This window comes from Oncorhynchus mykiss, chromosome 2, assembly GCF_013265735.2.
Source record: "Oncorhynchus mykiss isolate Arlee chromosome 2, USDA_OmykA_1.1, whole genome shotgun sequence".
Taxonomy (NCBI): Eukaryota; Metazoa; Chordata; class Actinopteri; order Salmoniformes; family Salmonidae; genus Oncorhynchus; species Oncorhynchus mykiss.
The window spans coordinates 16,105,526-16,118,066 of record NC_048566.1 but is presented as its reverse complement, the minus strand read 5'-3'; the positions used below and the strand labels follow the sequence as shown (position 1 = coordinate 16,118,066).

The window sequence follows — 12,541 nt, the reverse complement described above, 5'->3', positions numbered from 1 at the left end:
ATTGTTGTTTGTGGCTTTTTAAAAAGCCTACCATGTGAATGAGAGTGGTTTTGTGTGTACTCAACTTATGTGTGCATGGTGTAAATGTGAGGTGTGCCTGTACATTTGTAAGTGTGTGTTTCTCTCTCTTTCTCTGTGTATGTTCCTGTGTAGTGTCTAACTCTAATTGATTCACTACCCAGGTCAATGGCTCTGCGGTTAAAGAGGAGCTCAGCTCACACATCCTGTAGTTAGCTTCTCACTCTCATCACGGGCCAATCATCACCCAAGTCATATGTGTTTCTGTTCTGATCTGTGTGTGCGCGCACGTCTGTGTGCTTGTGTGTGTACATGTGTGTGTGTGTTTGTGTGTGTGTGCGCGTGTGTGCATGTGTGTGTTTGTGTGTGTGTCTGTTTGCATCTGAGCTCCTAGAGTGTGCGGCTCTCTTTTATTTTCAAGTTTATTTTCAAGTTTGTGTGTCTGTGTCATAATTATTAAATTGCCTTTATTTAAAAAACAGAAGAAACTAAATGCACATTCACTTTATTCCAGGCAACATTACAGTATTTCATGAATTGTACAACAAGTCTGGGTTATTACAGTAACACCCTTGGTTATTACAGTAACAAGACTGGGTTATTGCAGTAAAGATCCTGGGTTATTACAGTAACAAGCCTGGGTTATTTCAGTAACAAGCCTGGGTTATTACAGTAACAAGCCCAGGTTATTACAGTAACAAAACTGGGTTATTACATTAACAAGCCTGGGATATTACAGTAACACCCTTGGTTATTACAGTAACAAGCCTGGGATATTACAATTCCAAGCTTTGGCTCCATGGCTATTACAGTAACAAGCCTGGGTTATTTCAGTAACAAGACTGGGATATTACAGTAACAAGCCTGGGCTATTACAGTAACAAGGCTGGGATATTACAGTAACAAGCCTGGGTCATTGCAGAAACCATCACATGTGCAAATACATTCACATCAAAAACAGATCATACTTCTTTCTGTCTAACAGGCACCATACTGTATGTGTCTGATGATAATACAGACAGCTATCAAATCAATGAGGCCTAATATTACCCAGAGCACACGACACATACAGGTACTTAGGCTAACTAGCTGAACATTTGGCATTTGGTATTTATCAGGCTCCCCATTAGCCGCTGCAAAAGCATCAGCCACTCTTTCTGGGGCCCATATGAAACATGACATCATACATAGTACAGAACATTATTCCCTCCTGAAACGTTCTCTGTGCTATGCAGTGTGAGGGTTTGACCACTAGGCTGTGCATTGGAGAAACTCAAGATGATACTGTACCTCTCAGGCTGTTTGGGTGAGACCTGCTACTCCTTTGCAGTGGTGTGTGTGTGTGTTCAGTGTGTGTTCAGTGTGGCCTGGGGACAGGGTGTTGCAGGGTCATGTGTTCAGCTCCAGTGAAGGGCAGTCTGTGTGTACAGTAGTGATGCACCACCTCTGGTATACTGTTGAACACACAGCTACTCTGGTCCAGAGTATAACCCAGACCCTTACTGCCCTTAGTCTGGGCCACGATGATATGGACACAACACTGACTGGTCCTGGGAGAGAGAGAGAGAGAGAGAGAGGGGGGGGGGGGGGGGGGAGGGAGAGAGAGAAAAAGAGAGAGAGAGAGAGAGGGGGGGGGAGAGAGTGAGAGAGACAGAGAGAGAGAGACAGAGACAGAGAGAAAGAATGAGAGAGAGAGAGGGGAGGGAGAGAGGGAGGGAGAGAGAGAGAGAGAGAGAGAGAGAGGGACCATATTACTTCAGTAACAGGGGGAGATGTGGAACTATAGCTACATAACTAGAGGCTAGTCTGGATGTCTGTACTGTAGCAAAGGGTTAGGGGCTTAGTTATTCCAACACATGCTGCTCACCCTCCATGTCTGTGGTGTGTATAGCGGTTAATGATGAGTGCTCACTGAAGAGTGAGAAGTGTAACACACAGAAACACACTAACTTGAGCGCGATGGAGTATTTGCTGGTCCCTGATTCGCTGTCTCTAACCAGGAAGCTGGCATCCCTGCAGCGCTGGAGCTGAGCCTCTGCCTGCTGGCGACTCACACTGCCATGGTACCAGCTAGAGGAGGGGGAGAGGGGAGAAGAGAGGAATGAGGTGAAAGAGAGGGAGAAATAAACATACATACAATGTTTAGAGCTTCAGAGCAGTAGAATGGATGAGGATGAATGTCATATTGTAAACCGGCTCATCAAACATCTCATTCCAAAATCATGGGCATTAATATGGAGTTGGTCCCCCCTTTACTGCTTTAACAGCCTTCACTCTTCTGGGAAGGCTTTCCACTAGATGTTAGGACATTGCTGCGGGGACTTGCTTCCATTCAGACACAAGGCCATTAGTGAGGTTGGGCACTGATGTTGGGCAATTAGGCCTGGCTTGCAGTTGCTGTTCTAATTCATCCCAAAGGTGTTAGATGGGGTTGGGGTCAGGGCACTGTGCAGGCCAGTCGAGTTCTTCCACACGGATCTCGACAAACCATTTCTGTATGGACTTTGCTTTGTGCACAGGGGCATTGTCATGCTGAAACAGGAAAGGGCCTTCCCCAAACTGTTGCCACAAAGTTGGAAGCACAGAATCGTCTAGAATGTCATTGTATGCTGTAGTGTTAAGCTTTCCCTTCACTGGAACTAAAGGGGCCTAGCCGGAACCATGAAAAACAGTCCCAGAACATTATTCCTCCAACACCAAACTTTATAGTTGGCACTATGCATTCGGGCAGGTAGCGTTCTCCTGGCATCCGCCAAACCAAGATTTGTCCGTTGGACTGACAGATGGTGAAGCGTGATTCATTACTACAGAGAACACGTTTCCATTGCTCCAGAGTCCACAAACCGTTCTTGTGCTGATGTAGCTTCCACAGGCAGTTTGGAACTCAGTAGTGAGTGTTGCAACCGAGGACAGGTATATTTTTAGGCGTTACGCACTACATCACTTCAGCTTGCATGGCCTACCACTTCACGGCTACGCCGTTTTTGCTCCTAGACGTTTCCACTTCATAATAACAGCACTTACAGTTGACCAGCTGTAGCAGGGTAGAAATTTGACGAACTGACTTGTTGGAAAGGTGGCATCCTATGACTAGCCGGTTACCACCTGGTTACTCAACGCTGCACCTTAGAGGCTGCTGCCCTATGTACACAGTCATGGAATCACTGGTCACTTTAATAATGTTGACATACTGCTTTACTCATCACTTATGTATATACTGTATTCTATTGTATTTTAGTCAACGCCACTCTGACATTGCTCGTCCTAATATTTATATATTTATTAATTCCATTCTTTACTTTGAGATTTGTGTGTATTGTTGTGAATTGTTAGATTCTACTGCACTATTGGAGCTAGGAACACAAGCATTTCACTACACCTGCAATAACATCTGCTAAATATGTGTATGTGACCAATAACATTTGAAAGTAACTGAGTAAGCCATTCTACTGCCAATGTTTGTCTATATGGAGATTGCATGGCTTTGTGCTCAAATGTATACAGCTGACAGCAACAGGTGTGGCTGAAATAGCCGAATCCACTAATTTAAGTCCACATACTGCTGTATATATAGTGTATCTCAATCCCCCCCATCCAGCCTCTCCCTTCTCCCTCTCCTCTTCCCGTACCTCTGTTTCTCCAGGGGCAGGGTGGGGTCCACTTTGGCTGTCTCTGCGTTGGGTGTGGAGGTGGTGGAGGGAGGAGAAGAGGATGGGGAAAGTTTGGGAGTGGGAAAAGAGTGAGAGGTGGGAGAGGGGGGAGAGGAATGAGAGAGTGGTGAGGGAGGAGAGAGTTTGAGAATGGGGGAAGTAGGGGAGGAGGGAGAGGGGACGAGGACTTTCTTGTTCCAGGTCTTCTGTCTGAGGGTCTGCTGATGACTGAGAGTCTGCTGTCTGATGGGTGGAGGAGGTTCCTCTTTAGGGGGCAAACTGCTCATTCCCTTCTTAAACTGGGCTGGAGAGCGAGAGAGAGAGAGAGAGAGAGAGAGAGAGAGAGAGAGAGAGAGAGAGAGAGAGAACTGTGTATGTTTGTGTATCGTTGTTGTACCCAATATGTTCCCTCTCCTTCCCTCCCTCTATCTCCCTCCTTCCCTCCCTTTACCTCCCTCCTTCCCTCCCTCTATCTCCCTCCTTCCCTCCCTTTACCTTCCTCCTTCCCACCCTTTACCGCCCTCCTTCCCTCCCTTTACCTCCCTCCCTCTGGAAAACATATCTACCTGTCAGTGCTCTGACGATGTCCTCCTTCCTCCACTCCCAGGGTAGTTCATACTCTCCAGGGGGGCGAGGGTCTGACTCCGGCCGTGTCACAGGGATCCACACCCCTCCTGCCTCCCCATCTGTCTCCAGCAGCCCCTCGTAGGGAGTGTCGTAGATGTGGGGGGGTGCGGGCTTGCCCCCTTCTCCATCTCCCTTGGGAAGCAGCACACACACCTTCAGCAGGTCCTTGGAGCCCCGCCTACGAATACCTACAATGTCATAATAAAAATAACATGGTCATTATTTGGTAGGCCTGTTTGACCCATGTGGATATCAAACCCTCAACTCTGCCATTCCAACGTTACTGCTAATGTGACATGATTGTGATCCATTGTTCAGTTGTAGACTGTCAGAAAAAACTATGCCATCTAGAACCTAAAAGGGTTATTCGGGTATCCACATAGGAAAACCTTTAGAAGAACCCTTTTTGGTTCCAGGTAGAACATTTTACACAGAGGGTTCTACATGGAACCCAAAATAGTACTGCCTGGATCAAGAAAGGTTCTACCTGGAACCAATGGGGACAGCCTATGGGGACAGCCGAAGAAACCTTTTGGAACCCCTATTTCTAAGAGTATAACACATAGCTTAGTAGCTTGTGATGTGGTCAGACATGTCTGTGGAGGCCGTCAGGTAGCCTGTGTGTCTGGGCTATTGTGTGACTAAACAATGGAGCTACGGGAAGAAAGGTCAACACAGAGCCTGAATGGATGACAGAACAGACCTCTTCCTGAATTCTGGGAAGTGATTGGGTGAGACCAGGAGGAGGGGGATGGGAGATGGGGGTCTTTTGGTTCTTTTCACACAAAAGTAAAGTAAAATGGAAGGGGTGGGGGGAAGAAACTGGAGGTAACTTCCTTTCCAGAGAATGGGGTAAAGGAAACAGAGGCAGGAGACAGGAAATCCAAGAGGAAGCTGCACCCACTGTCGCAGCACAACACCATTCCCATAGCAACCGCCAGTAGGGAGGAAGTCAGGGGAGAGAGAGCGGAGGGTCTCGTTCTAGTCCGATCCTTTAAAAACCTTTTAACAGCAGCAGTCTACAACCTTGATTCTGGAGAGCTGCAGGGGGTGCAGGCTTTTGTTCCAGCCCAGCACTAACTCCAGCCCTGATTCGTTGATTAACTAAGCCAGTGTGTATCAGCGCTGTGCTGGAACAAAAGCTTGGACTCCCTGTAGCTCTCCAGGACAAGATCTGACCCCTGACCTTACTGACCTGTGATGATAACCTGGGCGTCATAGGGCTCCATGTATCCATCGTTCTCTCCCTCCCTCTCCGCCTCCCTCTGCTCTCTCGTTTTCTCTGCGTCAAACGGGTCAGCATAGTCCTCCAGAATAATTAGCTACACAGTGGGAGAGAAGTTGTTAAATGCTCTACCTACCCTTCATAGTACTATACTGTAGGCCTTCTGCCAGAGTAACTGCAATAACCTATGTAATTAACCTGTAACAGTCTAGTTGGTATGGAGACGTCCCCTTGACGAACTGGGAATGTTTCTTGGGGAATCTCCCCTGCTCTGTGCTCTGTGTGTGTCTTCCCTCCCATGGCTCTGTGTGTTGAGTGTTTACGTGTCTGTCTGACTGCCTGTATGATCTTCATCAAAGCGGCGCCACAGTGATCTGAGCTACTTGTGGGAGAGCTACAGTCTCCACAGTGTTAGATGATGCCTCAAACATAGCCTTCACTAGGGGAAGAAATATAGGAGGAGAAAGAGGTATTGTGTGTGTGTGTGTGTGTGTGTGTGTGTGTGTGTGTGTGTGTGTGTGTGTGTGTGTGTGTGTGTGTGTGTGTGTGTGTGTGTGTGTGTCTGTGTGTGTCTGTGTGTGTCTGTGTCTGTGTGTGTGTCTGTGTCTATGTGTGTCTGTGTCTGTGTGTGAGGGTGACAGCAGTTAGGGAACAGGAGGGGAAGGGACACAGGAAGACAGACTGGGGAAAGAGGTTAGGTCTCATTGTGTGTTTTTTGTACGGCTGGTCCCGAGCGCTGTGGCATGAATGCAGCGGGTTATAAAAGCACAGTGCATTGTGTGGTGAGGAAAGAGAGACAGGAGGGGGAGGGAGAAGTAGAGACAAAGGCTGAGGTGGGAGAGAGAGACTGAGCTCTCCAAGCTACAGTTCTTTCTTTATATCAGTGCACACATATATGTATGGAAGCTCGTTCCCACCACCCACTTTTAAAAAAATCTGACTCTGAGATAGTAAGTCATTGTAATGAGATAGTAAGTCATTGTAATGAGATAGTAAGTCATTATTATGAGACAGTATGTCATAATCATGAGATAGTAAGTAATAATATTGCGATACTAAGTCAGAATTCTGAGATAGTAAGTCATTATTAGGAGATACTAAGTCAGAATTCTGAGATAGTAAGTCATTATTAGGAGATACTAAGTCAGAATTCTGAGATAGTAAGTCATTATTAGGAGATATGTTTAGGCGATCTGTATTACGTGAATCACAGATTGTGTGTGTGTGTGTGTGTGTGTGTGCGTGTGTGTGTGTGTGTGTGTATGTGTGTCTGTGTGTGTGTGAGAGAGAGAGAGAGAGAGAGAGAGAGAGAGAGAGAGAGAGAGAGAGAGAGAGAGAGAGAGAGAGAGAGAGAGAGAGTGAGTTTGTGGTGATATTGTTCCAAATTAATGGACTGAAGAGTTTTGTTTTTTGTGAGTTGGTGCCTGTTTAATTCAATTAATGAATAACAGACTTGATTTGCCATAATTAAAACTGTATCAACCCCTACAAAAAATGGCCATGAATTATAATCCACATAATAATTCACATTTCCTGTTGCTGCAGGATTCTATTCCTGCTGTAGCATACAGGATCAAATGAAGATCCTACATCTGTTTGTGAGAGTCCTTGCATCTATGTATTTAAGAGTGGTTACATTTCTCCTGCCCCATTCCTCAGCTGTTTACCAATTAAGTGGCGGGGAGTAGGCTTTGTTATTGTTTGAATCACAGATTTCCCTTTTAAAAGGGGTCGTGACCTGCAGGACTATTCAATGTCCATGATCCAGACTTATTATCTCATAATTATAACTTACATATCTCATAATAATGAATGACTACCTTATAATTATGACGTAGTATCTCATTATTCGGATTTACTATCTCATAATTATGACTTATGTTACGTATGTAAGGGATAATCGACGTGGGGCCATGCGTTGTATGGAAAATAATGAACAACGTGGAAAGTGTGTTCCACGACGCACTAGCGTTCCACAACGGAGTTACATTATTTTCCAGAGAACGTATAGAGCCCCGAGTTGATTATCCCTTTCATACCATGGCTTTAATTTAATACATTTACTGCTAGAAATGTGTTCAACATCCACTGAAGAAGCTAGCAAGTTTACTAAATTGATACCATTCCCATCATAGCCATTATGAAAATCTAAATCAACAATGCCAATAATGTTTTCAATTCGACTTTTGCTTTCAGAAGCAGCTCAAACATCGTCAAAACATGAGTTATACCATGGCGTTGTCGAATACATGTTTCTGATTGGCTTGAAGGGCATTCTAGGGCGTGCATTATTTCATTTTATAAACCTGTTGGTTCGAGTCCCGAATGTTGATTGGCTGAAAACCGTAGTATATCAGACCATACTACAGTTCACCATGGTACATTGGCCATACACCACATGCTATTAAGTAATTATGACTAACTATCTCATAACTTCGGTGGCGGGAACGAGCTTCCATACACATATGACAATAAACAACAAGATCAAATGTGAATTACAGTAAGCCTAATAACACTGTAGGGCTAATTATAGCATTATAGCATATCATTACTACTAAATGCCTTTTTCATTTTTGTTTGTTCAATCTAACACTGTTGACAAAGATGTCGGTACCAAATCTGCGCCACTCACCATCGTTGTTTTGATGTCCAACTTCCCCCTCTCGTTTTCGGATCCCACCTGTTCACCTGTACCGCTATGTTTGGGACCCTTGTCCTGTTTGTCCACTTTGATCATCCTGCTGATGCACGCATGCGCCAAACTGGATGTCCTGGTGGGCCGATGCTCCTCAGATGGCCCCACCTCGAGCTTGGAATTCTTCCTACTCTTCCCAGGGATGAGACTGTCCCAGATCTTACCGTCCTTAAACGAGTTCCCGCCAGTACCCGAGCCGTTCCGACCCAGTTCGATGGCCGAGTTTTTCCGGTTTCTTCCGGTCAGTATAGAGCCCATCCCTCCAGCACTTTCCTTGACCCGGTTCCCCTTCAGACTGGTCCCCGGTGTTAACCCGTGTCTGGTTCGGGGTTGAGTGCCGGACTCCGAGGCAGAGCGGACACGTTCGGTCCCGTTCTTCAGATTGATGGCGGAACTAAACCACTTTGCCATTGCTGGTTACGATCCGTGGCAGTTTTTTGGTTTCTAGCTTTGGCTCAAAACACACTCTCTTAGGCCTACTTAGTCTTAATGTTTATAAATCATCCGCAATCGAGTCACAGAGAATAGTTGGTTAGACTACATAAAACTTTCCAAGCACATTCATCCACGAACACATAGGTCTACGTTTACGCGCCGCGCGCCTGATATTTTATCCGAATTACCCCCTTTGTGATGTTAATGTATTTCAAAAAATTATTACAAATGATTTCTACCCCATAAATTCAGTAGTAAATGTTCTCATATAATTTAAACTCCAAACTTCACCCCATTTGTCGCTTGACCCACTTCGCTTTGTCGTTCCACAGTGCGTAAAGTTACCTCTCCTTTCATCAACTTATAACGCCTGTAATATATATTTCTGACAGTCGCTATCGCTTTATCTCGAAGCTATCCCCGCAGTTTGAAGAGTAGTCTTTGGAGAGCGTAGAATCGGAAGAACTGGAAGTTTTTCTTCGCACTCACTAATGATGATCCCATTCCCGGAGCTACTGGTGTATGGAGCGGGCTGTCAAAGCTGAGTGCTGGAGAGAGAAGTGCGTGTGTGAGAGAAAGAGTTTGGTGGAGTTGGGAAATGGGTGTGGTGGTGGAGTAGCCTACAACAGAATGGTCAAAGAACGCCTCACTAACAGGGAGGAGACAGGGCAGCTTTGGCAACGCATTTCTCAATTGATGATAAAAAAAAAAGTTGTCATCACAGCCGTATTACAACATAGTCAATATTTATTAATCAACATAGTCAATATTAACCTACATTGTTTGAAATTGGTGTGTGCAACACAATAGGCTGCAATTAAACATGTCATCCAAAAATATGAACACTGCTTGAATTCACAGGTTTTGGCACCACAATGAGTGTGAACAAATATGTTTTCAAAATAAGAAAATATGTAATTTGTGTTGAGAATTTTCTGTAGGGAAAAGAGTCGAATGGCTATTTCAGTGGTTGATTCAAATTAGTAGAATAAACTGTCCCATAGGCCTCTGTCCTAATTGCCAATAATCTGTAATAATGTGTGCTAAGGGCGCCCTCTGCTGGGGATCTGGTAGATCAAGTGGAACGGTTACCCATTCCCCTGCCGAGACACTGACTGGTCTGTTTGGTATGGGACTGTTGGAATTTGAGGAGCGCAAACGGATTAATGCCACAAATTGTGATGCGTTTCGTTTGTTTCTGCATTAGCGTACCTCTTTCTTAGCAGTTAAAACATTTTATTATAACAAACACAGCACTAGGCATTTTCATTCACAAAGTTTTTCATTTCTATTTATGTAGACCACTGAAAGACCTCTCCCCTGAGTCAATTTATCACAGATTGACAGACAGACTCACCAATATTCGAAGCGGGCGCTGTCTAGAGCACCGCCTACTGCTATGTGCTCAACCAATACCTGTATTCCCTCTAGCGGGGCTAGGCGGCTCGTCTGGCATCGGTCACAAAGGTAACAGGTTGGAGCTGCATTTAACGAATTTATCTGTCTGTCTCGAATTATGGATATGCTCTGCTCTTTCGGAAGTATTTTCTGTCAGATTTAAACATTATCTGTATTAACACCAAGTAAAACAACAGAAGAGGACTCGAAAGTCGAAAATAAATTGATAAATTGTACTACTTTGACCAAATAGCAGGTATGTTTCTGGATGTTGTTTAGTTCGCTCTAGTTAGCAAGCTAGCTAGCGAACTAACCCAAACAGCTAAATTAACTAGCTAGTTATGACAGTAGCTTGGGGTTAGCTTGCTAGCTCTAGCTGGTTGACTTGCGCAATACAGACACATAGCTAGCTAATACATTTGTCCGCTCCGTCTTTGGTAACTTGCTCTCTTGTTGGTGTCTTACCCTAAGTTTACTTTTAATGATGGCGAAACGGTGCTGGGTAACGTCACTCAGAATTCGAAGGCCACGGAGCAGGTGTATCTTTACATTGCCTCGTCTAGATCTCTCCCGTAGTGGTATTCTCATTTTAAACCATGTGTACAGTCAGTGTACCCATCTGTCAATGTCACACATTCTCTTTTTACATGTCAGTTATTTGACGCTTTCTCGGAGCTCATCTTCAACAACTTTGCTCACTGCCTCTTTTCTCCCAAGTTTCGCTAACGCTAGATGATACTATGACGCATACACTGAGGAATTTAATGTAGCCAGTGAACTCTGTTCAAAAGAGACCCAACGTAAGTTATTTAAGCGATTTACCATTCTCTGTCATTTTATTGGCCAACATTCAGTGATTACTCATGGACATGTGGCCTACAGAAAGTGCCAAGTGGCCAGGGTGTTGTCTCATATCTGATGCAAGATATGAGCATCACAGTGTGGAATATCGGTGACTGGAGGGGTGTATTAGGTGTTTCTATTTGGTGTTTGTGTTCTATTTGGCAACACTGAAGTCTTCTTTGTTATGCCAATGAGTGCCATTAGACTCAGAGAGGAAGAAATGGCTGGTTGTTTGAGTGTGAGAGGAGTGGAAAAGGGTCTGGTTTAAGTCAAGAATGGGATGAATTGCCAATCACCAAGGAAACAGTCTTAACTGAAGGACTGTCTTGGGGACCCAAGTTGGTGTGTTATTTACATTTTCTAATGACAGCAGCATTAATGTGGAAAGTCTTTGGTATTTCAGCCATCAGCCACTCATGAGGGTAGCCTAGTGGTGGGAGAGTTGGACTAGTAACCGAAAGGTTGCAAATTCAAATCCCCGAGCTGACAAGGTACTAATCTGTCGTTCTGCCCCTGAACAGGCAGTTAAACCCACTGTTCCTAGGCCATCATTGAAAATAATAATTTGTTCTTAACTGACTTGCCTAGTTAAATAAAGGTAAACAAAAAAAAATGACTGACAGTCATCAGTAGGGCCCTACAAACATCTGTGTTGTGGATGGAACACAGAATCTAGACACTAAAATGGAATTCAACAATATTTGAACAATGTTTTTTGTTTTTCTATTAAAGTGTGATTTTGAGTGAACCTGAATAAACTTTGAAAAAATGGAAACCTAGAAAAACAAAATGGAGAAATCAGGCAAAAAATAAACCAGATTTTATAGGGCCCAACATCAGTCATGATATGTAATCTATTTGTGTCACCACAGAAGGAGACAGTCACACACATGTAAAGCCATCCTCTTTCAGGTACTTTCACTGAAGCACTGCCCTATATGCAGGGACAAGGCCTTGGTTGTAGAGTACAGTCCAGTATCATGATGAGGCTAAGTAGGTTCGGGGTTGAGAATTCCAAGCTGCGGGATAATTAAATTTGAGAGCAGAGCCGGTGGGTTAGGAGACACTAAAGGCGCCTGCATGCATCCCAGCTGAAACAGTTTGGAAGAGTTTATGCATATATTACGACAACATTTTGACTTAAAATGTTTATTTTTTTTAAACTTTTGTTCGTTTTAGCTGTTCGGGCACACGTTTTCTCTTGAGGATAGCCGAAGTCTACGCCCCTTCGTCGGGGATTGGTCAACAGTAGGGATTCTTCAACAGTTTTTGTTGTCATTCAACGAGAGATGAAGGACAACTGCACCAAACATCTTAGATGTAGATTTTATTTTTATTTCCTCTAAGATCTCCTCTGCAAAAACGTCAAAATTAATGACATTACTTGAGTTATTAATTCAGACTATTTTGAAGAAGTGTATACTGGCTACGACATCTCAAAATGGACAAACAGTACTATTACTGTTTTTTACCCCCCTTGTTTTTCAAGCAAAGGTCTCAGCTAGGCGCCAGCTGAACTGAAGCATGCTGACACCTAAAGGGAGTCCGTAATCTGAGGACTGTAGAGTCCTCACCTGGTCACACTGTAGTTAGTCTGTTGTTAGGCTGCAGGGCACCGTCCTTTACCTAATCTCTCTAAAGTACATAGTG

The 12,541-nt window shown here is 44.3% G+C and overlaps 2 protein-coding genes across 6 annotated transcripts in view; one reads left to right on the top strand and one right to left on the bottom strand.

Moving 5' to 3' along the window:
* Positions 1-507: 507 nt before the first annotated feature.
* On the bottom strand, positions 508-9,256 carry LOC110536089 (SH2 domain-containing adapter protein E-like). The gene is made up of 6 exons (XM_036939430.1): positions 8,153-9,256; positions 5,491-5,617; positions 4,235-4,483; positions 3,648-3,972; positions 1,969-2,088; positions 508-1,568 (listed from the first exon to the last, which is right to left on the bottom strand). The coding sequence occupies exons 1-6, from the start codon at positions 8,624-8,626 to the stop codon at positions 1,376-1,378; spliced, it is 1,488 nt and encodes a 495-aa protein (XP_036795325.1). The 5' UTR covers positions 8,627-9,256; the 3' UTR covers positions 508-1,375.
* Positions 9,257-10,034: 778 nt separating this feature from the next.
* The window catches only part of LOC110534219 (cingulin), a 28,220-nt gene continuing 25,713 nt past the window's right edge, over positions 10,035-12,541 (top strand). For 3 of the 5 annotated variants that reach the window (XM_036939385.1, XM_036939379.1, XM_036939418.1), the window contains exon 1: positions 10,035-10,117. In XM_036939385.1, coding sequence (XP_036795280.1) covers positions 10,050-10,117 — 68 coding nt within the window. In that variant the 5' untranslated portion in view covers positions 10,035-10,049. Of the gene's footprint in view, positions 10,305-12,541 lie in introns of all 5 variants that reach the window. The other 2 variants (XM_036939394.1, XM_036939402.1) reach the window with 1 other exon arrangement.